The sequence below is a fragment of the Chionomys nivalis genome, chromosome 13, assembly GCF_950005125.1.
Source record: "Chionomys nivalis chromosome 13, mChiNiv1.1, whole genome shotgun sequence".
NCBI classification, from domain to species: domain Eukaryota; kingdom Metazoa; phylum Chordata; class Mammalia; order Rodentia; family Cricetidae; genus Chionomys; species Chionomys nivalis.
In genome coordinates this window covers 20441031-20460366 of record NC_080098.1, presented here as the reverse complement: position 1 = coordinate 20460366, position 19336 = coordinate 20441031, and the positions used below count along the sequence as shown (strand labels likewise).

At 42.3% G+C, this 19336-nt stretch overlaps 1 protein-coding gene across 3 annotated transcripts in view; it reads right to left on the bottom strand.

Moving 5' to 3' along the window:
• The window catches only part of Bend7 (BEN domain containing 7), an 84586-nt gene extending 82707 nt beyond the window's left edge, over positions 1–1879 (bottom strand). For 2 of the 3 annotated variants that reach the window (XM_057787453.1, XM_057787454.1), the window contains exon 1: positions 1597–1772. In XM_057787453.1, coding sequence (XP_057643436.1) covers positions 1597–1657 — 61 coding nt within the window. In that variant the 5' untranslated portion in view covers positions 1658–1772. Of the gene's footprint in view, positions 1–1596 lie in introns of all 3 variants that reach the window. The other variant, XM_057787455.1, reaches the window with a different exon arrangement.
• Between the last annotated feature and the right edge of the window lie 17457 nt (positions 1880–19336).

Below are 19336 nucleotides of genomic sequence, written 5' to 3'. Positions count from 1 at the left end.
GCAGAATTAGACGTCATTAAAAAGAAAGAAGAAAATGAAAAAAGGAAGAACTATGTCCATCCAATTTTCAAATACATCTTAGGACCTCCTGTGGAAGCTACAGCACTTTGGCGATGAAGTTCTTTACAAAGCAGGACCACTTGGGTGTGAAAATAGATGTCTCTTTTCATCAACAATCCAAGCTTTGGGTGGGTTTGTTTGTTGTTTGCCTTAGATGGCACGGGACAATATGGCAAAACTACCCTCTCTTTTAAGATCGAGTAAGTAGTAAGTCGCCTGAGTTCATAAATAAGAAAGCAGCCTCCAGTCCTGAATGGAGCCGCATTGATTGTATCAAACCCGCCAAAGATTTACAAAGTACAAAAAACCGGAGTAATCAACGGCCTTGTTGGGGGGGGGGTACCAAGAAAGAGGAGCCAAATATTTTGAATACACACACTAATTTCAGGCCTCGATCATTAAACAGCACAAAACTAAATTAGGGGAAACACAGATGAGCAGATCCTCAAAATGTCTATAATTAAACCATTTCCAGACTGACGAAAAGTGGGTTCTACAGAGTCCTCCTTTCAGCTTAGCTGAGTCTGGAAAACTTGCCGGCTTGAAATCACCCTCCAATGTCCATCTGCTTGCACGTGACTTCTGCAGGCCCTTGGAATAATCACGTGCCTCTCTACTCTGATGCCAATGCTAGATAAAAACCACCCAGGGAAAGTGGACAGGTTCAGTGATTTGGCTTTGACCTCCAAGATACCTACAGAGGGTGGGTTGAAACTAAGTATCAGGACCTGTGCCATTACCGTGGGGACCGGGGTCACCCCTTTCATACATTGAGGCAACACACGACATTTTGACAGGTGTATTCCTTATCTTGGAGTTGCCATTATTTATTTTTTTTTAAAAGACTCAAATCAGGAAGAAGGTTAGAGTAAGTAACAGAACCCGGTGGAGACACTCTTCAACTTTCTCTTCCCTAGACAAAATAAAAGCATAAAGAGTGTGCTGTACACCTGTTCGTCGGCAGGACCTAGCTGGATTTTTTCTTTCTTTCTTTCTTGTAATGACACTTGTCTGACTGGTGTACTATCTAGTCTTAAAACACCTAGAAAAGATGCTGTATGACAACGATTTCTGTTTTGAGCTTGGATCCCTAATGAGTTGATTCTTCTTAAAAAGAACAATGATCATCTTTCTCTCCCCCTCCTTCCCTTTGCGGGGTGGGTGGGAAAAAAAGGAAAACAAAAACAAATCCCGGTATAAGCTCGGCCTGCTGGCCAGGCAAACCGTCAGCCACCCCAACCCAGCGGCGGCGGCACCCCCGAGCGGGCTCGGCTCCCCGGTGTCATTGTTTGCTAATTTCCTGATGTGCCCTCCGATTTGTTTACCTACAATAACACCCCATGGGTCCCCTCAGGCACAACTTTCCCCGCGGCGGGGCGTGTGCGGCCCGCCGGGCCCCGGGTTCGGGCGGCGACGAGGGGGTCGTGGCGGGCGCGCCCCCGGCGTGAAGCCCGCGGGCGGCCGGGGCGCGCGGGGCCGAGAGCGCGGAGAGCGCGGCGCCGGCTTCCCGCCGCTGTCCCCGGGCCGGCCGCTTACCTCGGCTCACCAGTTTGAAGCTCTGGGATTTCCTGCTTCTTTTCCTCTCGGAGAACTCCATGGTGCGGGCAAGGTGGCGGCGCGGCAGGAGACTGAGGCGGCGGCTGAGGCGGGCTCGTGTCACCGCCGCGGAGCCGCCGGGACCAAGGTCCGCGTCTCGATCGGCGGGGGAGGCCGAGGGACGGGAGGAACCACCGCGAGCCCGGCCGGGGGCAGCGGGCGCGGGCTCCGGGGCGAAGTTGTCCCCTCGCGCGGCGCCGCCTTCCCGGTGTCTTAGGCGCCCCCTCGGTTCCCCCTCATGCCGCCTGGCTCTTTCCCGAACGCCGCCCGCCGCAGCCCAACTTTCCGCCGGGAGCGGGGCCGGGCGGGGGCGCGGAGCTGCGGGGTGCTCGCCGCGGCCCGCCTGGGCTCAGCCTGCGGACGCTGCCCGGGGGACGCGGCGAGCCGAAGGAGGGCGGCGGCGGCGGTTGCGGAGCGGCGGCCGGGGCGCTGACCGCCCCCGCGGGAGGAGGGGCCGCGCTGGCGGAGGGGGCGGCGCCGCCGGGACCCCGGGGCCACCTGCTGGCGGAGCCCGGCCGCCGCCATCCCCCGGGGGCCGCCGCCACCGCTGGCCTCGGCCGCGCCGCGCCCCAACGAGGAACGGAGGCCGCGGCGCAGCGTCCGTGGCGGCCAGGGCCCACGGAGCTGCCCCCGGGTGGACACTGCTCTCTGCGGGGCCTCCCTCCGCCGCTCCGGGAGGCGAGCTTGCTTTTAGAAATAAGCCAGGGATCGCGGCTCCTCGGTGGCCAGCCCTCGCTCTGTCTGAGAGCCGGGCTGTGCCAGGGCCAGACACGGATTTTAGGCAACTTTTAGCAGGGGGTGAAGAACTTACCCATCCGTGTTCAGCAAGCGGGAAGAGATTTGAGAATGTGCTGCTGAGAAGACTATGGGAAAGAGTGAAGTTCAATTCTTTACCCCCCATCCTGGGGGCTGTAGGAGGAAGTTCTATGTAAGGGATCTGCTTGGAATGGGGTTTAGGGGAGGGGAGTGGAGTACCAGGGGTGAGGAATACAAGGGGGTGCAGGCTTTGAGGGAAACAGCGATCATAGCAGGTGCAGGGGACTCTGTCACTTGCCGCAGAAATACCAATGTAATTGACATTCACAGATGGCCGTTAGTAGTTTTATGTAATATTCTTAGAGAAGCTAAGAGTGCACTCACTGTAGGCGCCATTTCTTAAACATGTTTTAAGCGGGAATAGAAAAGATTTTTACATCACCTGGGAAAGGTAGTACGGGAACATGATCTGACATGCTGAAAAAGTACTGCCTGCAAATATACGGTTTCTAGACCAAAGTACAAAGGGGATAAAGGGATTGGCTGCCTCTCTAGCCCGGTAAGGTCAGGTTGCTCTAAAGAGTAGAGAGGAAAGGGGGGGGGGGCGTAGTCTTCATGAATGAGGTGAGTCTCTCTCGAAGGAGACAGCCGTTCAAAAGCCACTGATACAGCAGTGACATTAAGAGCAGCACAACTGCCAGGGAACGGTAATGTGGGAAACAACCAGTGCAGACATACCTGGGAGATAAAACCAAAGAACGGGTGATCAGCAGCCCAACTGGATGTGGAGACAGAGGTGTGGAGCGAAAGATGGGAAAATGGGTCGCACCTCGCTGGCCAGGTGTGGAGACCCAGGACTTCCATTCAGTTCAATAAAACAAATCCCTCTAAGAGATGCTTGCTTTTTCCCCTACATCCTTTGAGATTATAGAGGCTGAAACGTGTATGGGAGAAATAAAATTGTATTTGGTGAAGTTCTTAGATCCCTTTAGAATTCTAAGAGGTGGTAAAGATAATAATATAATAACGACTTAGCCAATTATATCACTTGGTTCTTTCCCCAGCCTCTCCCTTTAAATCAGGATTTAAAAAGCCTGAAGATGTACGGATGTTTTCAAAGTAAGAAAACATTCTATGCCTCATTCCAGGACCCATTCGGGTGTGTGTGTCTCTGTCTGTGTGTGTGTGTCTTCCCTTGTCAAATTTTATTCCAGTAGCCACAAGGCTGAGTACTATGCTGAGTATTGCTGAATATTACTCATTTCTTGGAGTATAAGATTTTATTGTGTTAAAAATCACTGAAGGTATCATCCCAGGAAGCAAATCCCTAAGGAAGATATCAACAAATTATCAACCTTAAGTACAGGTAGGAATGTGAACTCTACCTACTAAAGAGAATATTCTTTATAAAGTTAAGTCAATATTTTTCAGAGAATATCTAAAATAATAGTAACTATTTCTTGGCCCTTTTGACTGAACTCTCCAAAGATGGTCAATGTGTAAGGCACATGAAGCAGCTTGTCATATTAAAATTTAGAGAAAATCAACACATTTTTATTTACTTTCTACTTGGCACAAACCACTGTGGCTTTATCTAACAAATTTATAGATCTGCAGTTAATAGTAAGTAATACTAAACTGTGATTGCCTCGAGTGGGTAGGTATCTGTCATAGTCTGCTTCAGTTAACTTAATAAAATACCACAGATGGCTTGACTTAAACAAGAAATTTACTTTCATATTGCCAAGGGGTCCATGATCAGTATGTTCAAGTCTAAAAGTCTAACAAACTTTCTTGTCAGACTATCTTTGGAGAACCAGCCCGAAAATAATGACATGGAGACTTCCTGTTAATTATGAAAGCTCGGCCTATAGCTTAGGCTTATTCCTAACAAGCTCTTACTACTCAACCCATTTGTATTAACCTATATTCTGTCACGTGGCGTTACGGCTCTTTCATCTTGCACCTCCTGTTTCCTCTCCCTGTCTCCTGGCGTCTCCTCCGAGCCTGTATTCCTTCTTCTCTTCCTTTCTCTCCAGAAACCCCACCTCTACATCTTGCCTAGCTACTGGCCATGCAGCTTTCTATTACACCAATCACAGCAATACATCTTCCCACAGTGTATAAATATCCCACTCCAACAGAGTGTTTCTGGGGAGGGCACTGATTTCTTGCTGTGTGTTCTCAACGGGTAGACAGGTCTCTCTTTTATTTAAAAATATGTTTTAAATTTATCATTTTTGTGTGTATGTGTGTGCTTGGTGCCCACAGAGGTCAGAAGAGATCCCTAGATCACCCAGAAGCAGGGTTACAGATGGCTGTGAGCGTCCATGTGGGTGCTAGAAATCAAACTTTGGTCTTCAGCAAGAGCAACAAGTACTCTTCCTTGCTGAGCCAGTTCTCCAGCCCTCTCTTTCCTCTTAGGAGGCCACAAAGAATTAGAGTCCTGCCCTTTTGACTTCTTTTAACCTAAATTACTATCAACAAAAGGCCCCATTTCCATATCCAGTCATATTAGAGGTCGGAGCTTCAACATACGGATTCTGAGTGTCAGTCGTGTTGATTTTGTTTGAATATAGTGTCTGGGCTGAGGTGTCCTGGCAAACCCTTTGGATCTAGTAAGGTCATTGCTGTGCTTAGCACTTTTAGGTTCCCAGAAACTTTAGAACTACAGGTTTACATGTTCCTGGAGCTTGGGGAAGACTGTACAAATATTCCATGACATCATGCAGGCCAAACATCTTATTATATGACCATTCCAAAAACCAGTTGATTATAAAGATTGAGCATAGGGTTTAATCTTGGACAAAGACAGATAATTTGGTCAGATAACATTAATTAACCATAACATAAATTCTTAAAATTCTCTGAAAACTCTGTCCTAAGAAAAATAAATAGCATTATAAAAATTTCAATCTTTATTTAGAGTTCTCTTGTCCAAAAGATATATACCACAAGCCATATGTGTAATTTGGACTTTTTATTAACTACATTAAAGGACAATCAAGTTAAATTCGTTTCTTTAATACATTTTGCTTAACTGAAAACATTAAGCTGTTATTATTCTGACACGTAATCAGTAGAATATTCTTGAGATATTCTATATTCTTTTGTACAAAGTTGTGAAACTGGTATGTGAGGCATATTTAATACTTGGAGAACAAATTAATTCAAACTAAACTCCCAATGCTTGACAGCCTCAGGTCTTCGGTGGCTGCCATACTGGACAGGCTGTAATGAGAAGAACGGCAAGATTTGAACCGGCTGTGTATATAAAATAACTGCGTGATGGTTAACCTTTCAACTGTTACATCAGCCCTCAAACATAAAGAGATGCGTGAGACAGCATCATCAAGCTTGCGTTATTCGTATCGTTGGGTTCTCTGGAACTAAAGGAAGGTGTATAGTTCCAAAATAGGTTCTGGGAATCCTTAGCATTGATCTTCGCTTTCTGACAGTCACTCATCCCCAGGGTTACAGACAGAATAGATACCACCACTGTGCCCTGTCCTTCTTAGCTTACTCTTGGCCTCACTCAGTTCACATTCTAGTTTACTTTTAGTAATGGTAATTTAAAAGAATGGAGAAAGTATTTATAAGAGATTATATCAGTGAAATGGGATTGGGGAATTTTGTTTAAATGTGTTACCTGATGTTCACGTTCCTTTTGGAACTCAATATATTTATATAGGATGTAATTCTTAATCATTCTCTAAGTTTGGTGTATATTAATGTCCCAGTTTTGCAAATGAAGAAAATCTGTTTTCATAACATCATTTTTTCTTAATAGGATGATAGTCCAGTTTCCAAAATCTTAACAAGTGATGGCTAGTCTATCATTGACCCATTTCTTTAAAAGTAAGGTTTTCTGTTCTTCTTTTTTCTTTAAATCTAAGTATATAAAGAACACAAATCTCATGTGGACACTTCAGTTTATTTTACTAATATAAATATTCATGTACCCCACACCCTAATGAAGACATGGAACTTCTTAGACATACAAACAAGCTCCCCTGAGACCCTCCTCAGTACGTTCACCTCCACCCTAGGAAACCACAATTCTGACTTTTGCCGCCTTGTCTTGGATATGCCTACTGATGAACCTCATGTTTGTGAAGTCATGTGTTACATACTGCTTTGTTCTTGCTGCTTCTGCTTAACATGTCCCAGAGATTTATTCATCTTGTTGGCAGAGTTTCGTAGTTCATTTCCTTGCTTTGCTGTACATTGTTTTGTTAGAGGACTATAGCACTTTAGAAAACACTGTTGATGGATGTTATTCATTTTTGCCATGCATTTTGGTACATACAAACTTTAGCTTACGTTTGTATGAATAGAACTGCTGAACCATAGTAGGTACATATTTTTAGATTTAGTAAGTTGCAGTTCTTCTAAGTAGTTTTTTCAGTTTGTGTTTCCACTAAAAATGTATGAAAGTTCTAGTTAGGGCTGGAGAGATGGCTCAGCAGTTAAGAGCACTGCCTGTTCTTCCAAAGGCCCTGAGTTCCAATTCCCAGCAACTACATGGTGGCTCACAACCATCTGTAATGAGGTCTGATGCTCTCTTCTGGCCTGCAGGCAGACACACAGACAGAATATTGTATACATAATAAATAAATGTTAAAAAAAAAGAAAGTTCTAGTTATTCTGAATCTTTGCCAACACTTAGTATTATCAGGACTCTTTAGTTGCAGGGAGGTAGTAGTATATTGTCTTGATGCAATGTTAATTTACTTTCCCCAAGAATTAACCAGTGATGCTGAGCATAGTTTCATATGCTTATTGGTTATGCAGGCATCTGTGTGTGTGTGTGAGAGGGGGGGGGGAGTAAAGAGTTCTTTCTATACTCTGAATAAAAAATCTTGTAGAATCTTTGTATTACAAATGTCCTCACCAAAGTGGCTGGAGAGATGGTTCAGAGGTTAAGAGCCCTAGCTGCTCTTCTAGAGGACCTGAGTTAAATTCCCAGCAACCACATGGTGATTCACAAATGGCCTCACCAAATCTGTATCATATATTTTTATTCTTAATGGTCTTAACTTTGATGAAGATGAGTTTTTAAATCTTATGGCTTATTAAGGTATTATCTTCTACCACATAGACTTACCATTTAAGCTTTAATTTCTCAGTATATTGGTTTCCTGTGGCTACCATAACTTTGCATAACCTGGCAATAACTTTTTTTCTTTCAAATTTCCCAGAGGCTAGAAATCTAAAATCAGTACTACTAGACTGAAATCAAGGTTCATGCAAGGGTGAGCTTCCTTAAGAGTTTCCAGAGGAATATCTGTTTTTTCCCCTCCCAGCTTTTGGAGCCGCTGGCTTTCCTTGGGTTTTGGTAGGATGAACTCTGATCTCCCTGCCTCTGTCTTCACACCACTTTTTATGTAACTCTCCCTCTGCCAAGTTCCTAAAATATATTTTTTTAGTAAGTAAGAATTTTGTACGTGCATACAATTTATTTTCATCCTAAGCATCCCTAGCCTCTCCTGGATCCACCCACCCCCTTCCAACCGCATGTCCCATCCCAACTCTCTTTTTAGAAACCCATCAGATTCAGTTTGTGTTCCCCGTATACTTTTGCCTGTCTGTTATAAGGATCACATTTGGGTTACAACTCAGTAATCTCCGTTTACAGTATCACCAGCTTGGTTACGCCTGACCTTCCTTTCCTATGTAAGGCAACATACATTGGTTCTGAAGAGTGGGATGGGAAGATCCGTCGATGATCTGACTTTCCATCTTCCCAAGCTTGTTGTCTCTGGAACAAACTCTAAGGCAAAGGATTGATGGGACTCCCAGAATTCTCAACAGGACTTAGGCAACCTGCATATAACAGCTTTGTGGGATATTTTGATGTTTGTGGGCCCCGATTTTACTGTAGAGACAATCACTTATACCATATCAACGCCACAGACTTCTTTGCGATAAATTCTGCATGTAAAAGTAATTTGAAAAGTAAAAATGGAATAGTGGATAGTGTAAGTTCATGCCATATATGAGAAGCAGATGAAGTAATTTATCTACCACATTAGAGTTCTCATGTTTGTCATTGAACAAAAGCCGGAGTCTCACCACATTTCAGATGTTCAAATGGTAGTGAATGTCAATCTGAGTGTTATCCCAAATGCTAGAGGCCAGGCAACGTGCAAAATACTTTGGGGAGTATTTGCTGTTTATCAGACTACCTGGATTTGAAACTCAGATTTATTGTGCAATCATGGGCAGATAAGGGTCTAATGTGATATGATACCCTAACAGTACTATATCTTGGGAAAATTAATGTAAAGAGATTGACAACTCATAGATGACATTTAGTTACTAAGCAGGATACAACAAACAACAGCAAAAAAAAAAAAAAAAAAAAAGGCATGGTGACTGGGAGGTGGAGGCACAGAGATCCTGAGTTCAGAGGCAGCCTGGGTTTCTAGTGAGGCCCAGTCTGAAATAAATTAAAAATAAAACTGGATAAATAAAGTGGTATCTGGTTCCAATAGCAGATTTAAAACAAACAAACAAACAAACAAAAAACCATTGCTTTTTGGCTGAAGAAAAGTAGACAATAAAGGAACTAAGGAGTAGAAATAGGCCCCGTATCCCACTCCCACACTAGGATCTGTGTTTGTTTGCTTGTTTTGAAGAACACCCAGAGTGCTGGTAGCAAAAGACTTTGCTAGGTGTTACTGACAACTACCTGTAAGGACACAGTGGTCTGAGCCTATATTTGGAACTCTTCCAAGATGGCCCCTGAACTTAGAAGCCGAATAGTAGCAGAGTGTCTGTTTAAGAAGGATCTTCCTGAAGTGGTGGCCTTGCAAATATCTCTCTAGCGCCCTCTGTTGACAGAGCTAATTTAGAGCTGGAAGACCATTATTGGTTGGTAGTAAGTAACACATGCTCTTATTGCATAATCTCATCCGCTGGCTATTGGAGATAATAATTGTATTTCCCACACAGAATTAGTGTGTGAAGAATTAATAAATGCAACAGCTTAGTCTGCTGGCTGGCTTGTCTCTGTCTGCTCTTTCGTTTGGTTCCGAATACCGTATCCCAGCCTGATGTTACAAGCTTGCATAAAAGAAGAAGTGATAAACCCAGCCCATTTTGTGGAGCCTCATCTTTGGTACCTTTAATAAGATTCCTATTGATGTGCTTCCCAGTTTGTATTTTAAGAATTTATACCATCTTGCTGGGTGGTGATGGTGCATGCCTTTAATCCCAGCACTCAGAAGGCAGAGGCAGGCGGATCTCTGTGGATCTCTGTGAGTTCGAGGCCAGCCCGGTCTACAAGAGCTAGTTCTAAAACAGGCTCCAAAACTACAGAGAAACACTGTCTCGAGAAACAAAAAAACAAACAATCCCCACAGCCTTTATGAATATGATAGAAGTCATTAAAGAGGAAATTAATAAATCCCTTAACGAAATCCAGGAAAACACAAACAGAGGAAGAAAACAAATAAAACTGTTCAAGACCTGAAAATGGGAATACAATCAATAACGAAAACCAAACTGAGGGAATTCTGGAAATGAAAAAATTAGGAATTTGAACAGGAACTACAAAGACAAACTTCATCAACAGAATAGAAGAGATAGAAGAGAGAATCTCAGGTGTTGAAGATATGGAGAAGAAATGGATGCCTTGGTCAAAGAAAATGTTAAATCTTAAAAGCTACTGACACAAAACATCCAGGAAATCTGGGACACTCTGTAAAGATCAAACCTAAGATTAATAGGGGTAGAAAACAGAGAAGATTCCCAGCTCAAAGGCCCAGAAAATATCTGCAACAAAAAAGGAAGAAAGAAAAAAGAATTAACACCATCTCAAATACTACATTTCTAAATATAAGGAACTTCTTTTTGTAGTAATGGTATATACTTTTTAAATTCTCTAGCTATTTCTGGAGAAAATGTGTATTATATCTTTAAGCTTTATTTCTTATAGAGAAATAAGTATCGAATAAATGGATTTGTCCCTTGTAAATATTTATTGATTCCCTACTACTTTAGTTAGGGTCTCTATTGCTGTGATAAAACACCATCACCAAAAGCAACTTGGGAAGGAAAGGGTTTATTTTACCTTACATCTTGTAGTTCCTTGTGCAGGGAAGTCAAGGCAAGAACTCAAGGCAGGTACCTGGAGGCGGGAGCTGTTGCAGAAGCCATTGAGGGGTGCTGCTTGCTAGGTTGTTCCTCATGGCTTGCTCAGCCTGCTTTCTTACAGCATCCTGCACCACCAGCTCAGGATGGCACCACCCACAGTGAGCTGGGTCCTCCCACACCAATAATTTTAACCAAGAAAATTGGCACAGGCTTGCCCATGGGACAGTCTGATGGGAGCAGTTTCTCAGTTAAGATTCTCTCTCCCCAGATGATTCCAGCTTGTCACTAGTTGACATAGAACTAGCCAGCACACCTGCCTTGGGTGAGACAGTGTTCCAAAGCCTGTCTACAAAAGCGAATTAGAAAATTGAATGGACTTTTCATCCTCCAAGGCCTGAAATTTTAGACAATAGGCTGAATGAGATAGGGAATAAGTAAAATGGTTAAATGTAGGTTCAGTGATAAATATAGTGAGAAGAAAACATGAAAAATATTTTTGAAAAATGAAATTGGTAACAGAGACTTAAAACTTGATTCATCAATCCCACTAATTAGAAAGGCATGGTGTATACACCTTTAATTCCAGCACTCATGAGGATCACTGTAAATTCAGGACTAGTCTAGTCTATAGAGACTTGGTCTCAAACAAACAGGCATGAATGTGTGTGTGTGTGTTTACATTTTGGCAGTGTCTTTATTCTGCCATTCTGCATCAGTTATGGAAATCAGAAACTGTTCCCTTTGAACATCATTAAATTTGAATTTCTCTTGTAATGATAAAACCTTCCTTAATATTATGAGAAGTTTTTGGGTGCTCCAGCGGCTTCCACTCAGGGCATCTGTTTGCACATATATAGAGGGTGCTAACATCCTCTCCCAACTGGTAGCTCTATTCTCCCTTAACTGCTAGACCAGTGCTGATTGTATCTGAGGAGGTGCTAAACTCAATCTTCTTTACCTGTCTGCATTCCAACATCTCCGTAAATCTCTTCCAGGCCTCCATGTTAAACTTACTTTTAAAAGTTCTACTTGCGTGCAAACATTCTTAGGAGTGGCTGGCCGGTCTCCAGCCTTGAAATATAGTCTGAGACTAATCTCTTCCATTTAATTCCCCCACACCAGAGACTTCAGAACCAGGCCTGAAAACGACAGGAACCATAAATTTAAAAAGTGTTAGTTTGATACATATGAAATTATTGCCTTAATTTATTCACTACAGAATATCTTCACACATCGCTGTTTTCTGCAATTTATACCATATACTCTGTAGTTCCAGCTACTATGTATGAAGTGTGGTTAAATTATTCCCAAAAGAGAATATGAAAAGCCTTCTATGAGATGGTCTGGGGAAGAGGCTCTAACTAAGCATAGTGGCACAAAATTTAACTGAAAGAAATTGGAATCAACGTTTCAGGAAAACTATTAAGTATATAAGAAGTGCCTAATTGGAATAAACCCCTCCAAAAAAGATTACATTTAGAGTCTATTGGAAAGAGATTAGACAAAATTCTAGAAAAAAAAAATCTGTCAGGAATGTGCACTTGTACAGGTGGTCTAAAAATTGGGTAAGACAATCAAATAGACTTTCGTGCTTCGTATCTTCAATTTTCAGTCTTTGGTTAATCATATCAATGAAGGTTTCTCATAAAGACTAAGTGAATAGTTTTATAGAAAATCAAGTCATATTTTGTCAATGTGATTTCGTTTTGTTCTTTTCCTCAATAAGTACAATGTTTTGACAGGACTTTCTCTTTTTCTTATATGAATTTAATACTGGGGTAAGGGCCCCAAACTGCTAACTGTGGAGGCTGTTACACTTTCCCCTGATCTTGCAGGCCAATTTCATTCTAATGGTATCTTCATGAGACCTGTCAGGCATGGTACTCTCTGTGTTATTGTTTGATTTTGCTTTGTTTTTTTGAGACTAGCAGTGCAGGGGCTTGTTAGTGTTTTTTAAATGCTAGCAATTTGGAGGGTGTATTTATTAACTCACTTAATCTCTTAATCTTTAATTGTTGTTCTGGGTCTCGAGGCTTACAGGAAATACACAGAGCTGAGCTAAAAGGACGGTTGCCCACTGGGAGTAGGTACTTTGCAAGCTAACCAAAGAGAGGCTGGGGATGTGTCTCAGTGGTAGAGCCTAGCATGCGTGAGGCCGTGTGCTCCATTTCCAGCCCCACAATAAAATAAAGCGAGAAAGATCTGCTGTGTCTGTAATAGGCTGTCCCTTCTGAAACGCTAGAAATAAGGTGGGAGTGGCATCCACACAGGTCAGCCACGGAGGGTGCACAGGGACCGTGGCAGAGGAGGTTGCTGAGGAGGAGAGGTCAGGTAAGTATAGGTTAATTTCCTCTTTGTGAACTTGATGTCAGCAGGAGAGCATTCCTTTGAAGAGGAGAGCTGAAGATGTGAAAGAGTTATGGGGTTCTTCAGCGCGGTGATAAAGCAGGGCGAACTCATTTGCTCCCACTTGAGCCCTTGCTCCAAACCGTGGAGGCTGCTGCCTTTTCCATTGCCTTCCATATTCTGAGGGTCTCCCCCGCTCCTGCTCTGTCCTTAGGCAGGCTGCTTTTGCTAGCCCAGCTCTTACCATTGATTCACACTTCCACAGCATCCCATACATCCCCAGCGCAGCGCGTTGTAAGAGAAATGGGACAAGATTTGGATGAGCGACTGAGACTAGAGTTTCAGGCAAACGATCCGGTATTCAAGGTTTGCCTTAATGGAGTAAGCTCCTCACAAAAGACTTTCAAACATCCAGAGAAAGTCATTAGAAATGAACCGGGCAAAGTTCTAGGAAATTCTCCTGTAGGCACAGAATAAAATTTAACCACTCAGTACCTACCGTGGCTAAAGCGGTACGGAGCTGGTCTCTGCAGTGGGAGTTTCCCTTGTGACATCCTTGCCACGGACACCAGGGATGCCTCTTCATCTGCAGAACCACTTACAGTTGAATCCATGCTCAGAAACACTGATGAGATCTAAATCTTATGCAGTAATTTAGTTTTTAAAAACAGGGAAGCAACATTAATAGGAAATATGGCATGAATTTCGGTGGCGATTTTTCTGGTTTTGTAATTTGATTTTCTGAGAGTAATGATCTATATGAACATATACCTCCTGTAATCTTACTCATTTAATTTCTATTTATGGTTATAGAACAAGTAAAATAAAAATATATTCCATAATGGCATATAAAATGATGAGTCACATGAAGCAACCCTGTCATAGCTTCAATCTTTGAAACGAATTAAGGTAAGATCCTTTTTCTCTTTCATGAGAGTCATCAAGACTGAGAATTAAAAAGCAACAGCAGTTAACTCTGCTTTTCACCTCTGCCGCTACTTTCCTGTCCAGTCTCTACTAGTATTTTTCAACTTAAAAGAGTGTTCCCTTTATCTCTGGAGTCCTGCCCAACTCTCTTTGTTTTCCTGACTAGTGTATTTTCGATTCTATCTTTAATCTACATATTTTTTTTTCCAAATTTGGCAATGTAGATTTTCCTCCAATTTTTATTTTTAACAAGTGCTTTGCTTTGAAATTAAGCTTATTTGTACACATTTGCTGACAATTTTTTTTTTTTTTTTTTTGCATGGCTACAACCTCATATACTCTTTTAAGGACAAGTTCAGTTGGTCTCTGTACTGGACCAATAAAACATTTTCAGCTTATGTGTGCTCTCTCTTTCTCTCTCTCTCTCTCTCTCTCTCTCTCTCTCTCTCTCTCTCTCTGTGTGTGTGTATGTGGTTCTAGAGGAAGTCTATACTTAAGAATTAACATTCTTAAGATATGTGTGTGTGCGTGTGTGTGTTTCTAGAGGCAATCTATTTCTAACAATTTTCAACTGTCAGTCTAGAGGATCAAGAAAAGACAGCAAAATTGTGCCCTCATGAGGAAAGAATAGATTCTGTAGATGAAGCGAGGTAGGACATGTATGCATGGAGGACATGTATGTATGGAAGAGGTACAGAGGTGGTAGGGAGCACAACCATGGAGCAACAGGAAGGCTCCCACTGGGCTCTGTGACACACATGGGATGAGAAGTAAGGTTTTGCTGAGGGTTGTAGGATTTGTCCCCATTTGGCATTTGCTGTAATATCCCAAGGAGTTTTTGCTGTCATACTGATGTTTCTTCTGAGTGTGAGTTATGCTGAAATTGTTCTGTGTGCAGCTCACCTTTACGTGGTTGACGTGAAGCGGGGCTGGAGGAGAGCGGGGCAGTCAGGATCTATTAAATTCTGATCAGACAAATGTTAGGCTTTGAAGCTGTAAAGCTATTGTCTTTTGTATTTCATCATTATAACATTCCCTGTGCAGAATGAAAAGAATTAGTGTTGTAGTTCAGAACGGAGTATAATAAATGTTTCTTTATCCAGGGGTAGACTCACAGATCAGCAGTCCTCTGTGTTAGCGGGGAACAGGAATCGAATCCAGCAGCCAAGGGGCCGCATATGTTTTTACATTTGCATATATAGTACATTTGACCACACCCAAAGTGGGCCAGTATCTTAAAGGCTATTGGCTGAAGGAGTTCCCACAGCAATTTAGTTCCAATAGAAACATTCGAAAATAAATGGATATTATCTGTTTATATCCTTATGACATTATGGATCGTCTCTTTACCTCTTTTTTTCCTTTGTCTTCATATAGTTAAATATCTGTGTGGCATGATGTATGATAATGGGAAAAACAAACTTACATTTTTGTCTTGCAAAATAGAACTTAGACTTCAAATCTGGTGAGAAATTTTCCTTGTTCAAAGATGTTACCATGGATGCTAATTTTTTTAAGTCTGCATCATTGCATTGCATTGCCTTTGTACACTGCTTTGTTTGAAAACACAGGAATCTCTTTTTTAAAAAAAACTTTCTGTTAAATTACTTTGGCTATCCTCAGTAATGGCAACTCTTCATCCTTTAAGATACATTGACTTTTGAAATTAGTCAAGGATGATTTGGGGCATAGTTTGATATGTAATATATGTTCTTTTTTATAAGAACAAGAGAAGAAGATTAATAGGTTTTGTAGTTCATAAACTGAAACTAATTATAACAAGACATCCCAAATTATTTCTAGGTGGTGAATTTGTTGCGTTAAAGTATAGTCATCTCGGGGCTGGAGAGATGGCTCAGTGGTTAAGAGCATTGCCTGCTCTTCCAAAGGTCCTGAGTTCAATTCCCAGCAACCACATGGTGGCTCACAACCATTTGTAATGGGGTCTGGTGCCCTCTTCTGGCCTTCAGGCATACACACAGACAGAATATTGTATACATAATAAATAAATAAATATTTAAAAAAAATAAAAAAATAAAGTATAGTCATCTCTAAAAATCTTCCTAAATAATGACTTTCTTAGACTCTTACTTGTTTTCCCATTCATCGAATACTAACAAACATGTCTTTAGGACCTATCAAATGTTAGATACTATCCATGAGAGGGTCCACATGGAAAGATACAGAAGGACTTCCCACACCAGTCACCTTATATCTCTGTAGCATGACCACAGTCTCATCTAAGGTCTCCTCTGCTCTAAAGAGGAACATCCACGGCCACTTACTGAAGTATCCTTTGTTACCCTCATAGTATGCTATACAGCCTGTCCTATATATGCTAAACAGTCTGTCCACAAAAGGAACACTTGAACTCATCTGTGATAGAGGACTTATTCTTCAGTCATCTGGAATCAGAATTATGAATGGAAGTGAGACTCCTGGAAATGTCTAGATATGTTTTGAGAACCACCTCCTTGAGTGCTTCAGGCTGAGGATAGGTGATAGATTTGTAAATGATATTTTGATGCCTCTTTTTCCTCGGGGGTGGGGTGATCCCTACTTCCTCATATTCTTATCCTTTATATTTAGACGACACAAAGTAATTTCTGTCTTCCTGATAGATGGCTCTCCCTGCTCACATCTCCGATTGAGATGATGAGTTGTAACTTATAGACTAATTAGCACTTAGATGTAGGAATACAAGAATGCTCTTGCTATTAACTAACACTGAAAAGTTTGGGGCTAGAGGTGTGAATCAAGTGGAGCAACATAGTGATATTAGGAAATTTGGCTTCTGGTAAATGTGGGATAAATTAGTTGACCTAATGCTTCTAACGATAACAATGATAACATCTCAATTAAAATATAAAAAATAAACAATTAGACGACACCAGAAGGAAACTATAAGGAGCAAAGCCTATAAGTAAACACGCTCTTAAAAGATTCGTATTCCTAGGGAAATTCCCAGGAATCCACAAGGATGACCTCAGCAAATACCCTAAGCAGTAGAGGAAAGGGTACAAACTGGCCTTCCCTTGTAGTCAGACTGATAACTACACTAATTGTCATCATAGAACCTTCATCCAGCAACTGATGGAAGCAGATGCAGAAATCCACAGCTATCACTGGGCAGAGCTCCCAGTGTCCAGTCGAAAAGGGGGAGGAGTGATAATATGAGCAAAAGGGTCAAGACCATGATGGGTATACACACAGAAACAGCTGTCCTGAGCTTGTGGGAGCTCACTGACTCGAATGATATCAGGGGAACCTGCATAGGACCAAACTAGGCCCATTGAATGTGGGTGACAGTTGTGTGGCTGGGGCAGTCTGTGGGGCCACAGGCAGTAGGATCAAAATTTATCCCTATTGCTTCAACTGGCTTTTTGGAGCCCATTCTCTTTGGAGGGATACCTTGTTCAGCCTAGATATAGGGGTGATGGCCTTGGTCCTGCCTCAGAGTGATGTGCCAGACTTTGTTGCCTCACTATGGGAAGCCTTACCCTCTCTGAGGAGTGGATGGGAAGTGGGGTGGATGAGAGGTGGGGTAGGTGGGAGGAATGGGAGGAGGGGAGGGGGAGGAGTCTGGGATTGATTTATAAAATGAGAAAAGATTGTTTTTAAAATAAAAAAAAAAAGATTTGTGCTCCATCGATGTGGCTTCTGAGTTTTACTTTTTGACCACAGATACCTACTAGCGGCTCAGGGTGTGTCCTGGTCACGGTAGATTGCAGTGTCTGGGTGCAGTGTTGAGGACCAAGGGGCAGCTGGGAGGAAATGAACCCTAAAAGCAAGGGCAGATTAGGGGTAATGAGATTTAAATTACACATATAAACATTCACGTTTGTGTCTCCATTTGGAAGAAGCAACATCAGAAAAACTAAGAAAGTGAAAGATTTAATCAAAGATTTCAGCTACAGTTCAAAAATGGTGGGGTTGGGGGCGACCTCAGGAGTTTGAGTCCAACCTTGTTAAAGCTAGCCAATATGATGGATCCAAACTCTCTAATATGCCATTTATACAGTCTATAATAAAACATGGTCAACCATGGGAAGAAACAGCAAAATGACTCATGTAACAACTGCAACAAAATAGTGGACACCGAACCTTAGGTAACCCTTAGCAACAGAGACTTCAGTGGAAACAGTGAGGTTTCTTTTTTAAGTATATTGGAAAACAATATGTGGAAATCAGTTGAAGTGAAATAAAAGATCCAAATGTTAAATGAAAAATACTGTAACCAAAATGTAAAGCTTATTGATAATTGCTGATTGTAGAGCACATGAACATGATTTTAAAATAGATCAAGTGGGAATTATTTACATTCAAGAAAAGAGAAAAATTAGATATGGATAAATCCTCAGAAAATTGTAATATGTAACACAAAATACCAAGTATGTAATTGGACTGCTTGGAGGAGATAAATGAATGGGAAAAGAAAAATATTCAAATAATAGGTTTATATTCCCCCAAACAAACTTATAGGTCACAGGTTAATAAACGACAAAGAACAAATGCTAAGAAATGTCCTCTGAAGCGCACAGTGATATCTGAAGCAAAGCTAAGAAGGTGTGTGAGGCAGGGGATAGCATAATAAACACAATACACTACACACACACACAAAAAAAAAACCTATACAGATGACGATAGGATTCTCATCAACAGACTTGTGATTCACGCCCGGTAAAAATCCTCCAGCAGTGAAAAGCGCTGTTAGCTGAGAGCCTTCAGTTGTCAGTTCCTTCAGAGATGGCCTCAGCTGTGAAGAGCTACCTCATTCCAGCCATGCATCCTCCCGAGGTAACTGCCGTCAGTGATCAGTCAGTGTTGGGAAGACCTGACCGCTTGATCTGATACCCCTTGATCCAAAGGCCCATTCTTGTGCCGTATCTCCTCTGGGATCAGCTTTATAGAACAAGCATTATTAAAAAAATAAAACGATTCCCAATGACATTCTGCTATACTCATAGATAAGTACCTAGCTCCATCATCGTCAGAGAGGCTTTATCTGACAGCTGATGGGAGCACACAGAGAAAGACCCACAGCCAAACATTAGGCAGAAAAAGAGAAAGAGCCACAATTAGAGATCTCCCCTGGGTCCCTCCCCTTGGAGCTCTGTTACCCTGCGGAAAAGGAGGAGGAAGAATTGCAGCAGCCGGGGGTGTTGAGATCACCAGGAGACCACTGGTCCACAGAATCAACTAAACAGGACCATAGGGGCACAGACGGGGAAATCATGGAGCCTCACGTTTCTGCGCTAAGTCCTCCGCATATATGTTATGTTTGTTAGCTTAGTGTCTTTTGTGGGACTGATAACAGCGGGAGTGGGGGTGTCTCTGGCACTTCCGCCTGCTCTTGGAACCCTTTTCCTCCTACTGGGTTACCTCGCTCAGCCTTAATAAGAGGGTGTCTTATGGTTTTTATTGCTGTGAAGAGACACCATGACCACGGCAACTCTTACAAAGGAAACATTTAACTGTGGTGGCTTGCTTACAATTTCAGAGGTTCAGTCCATTATCATCATGGAGGGGAGCATGGCAGAGGGCAGGCAGA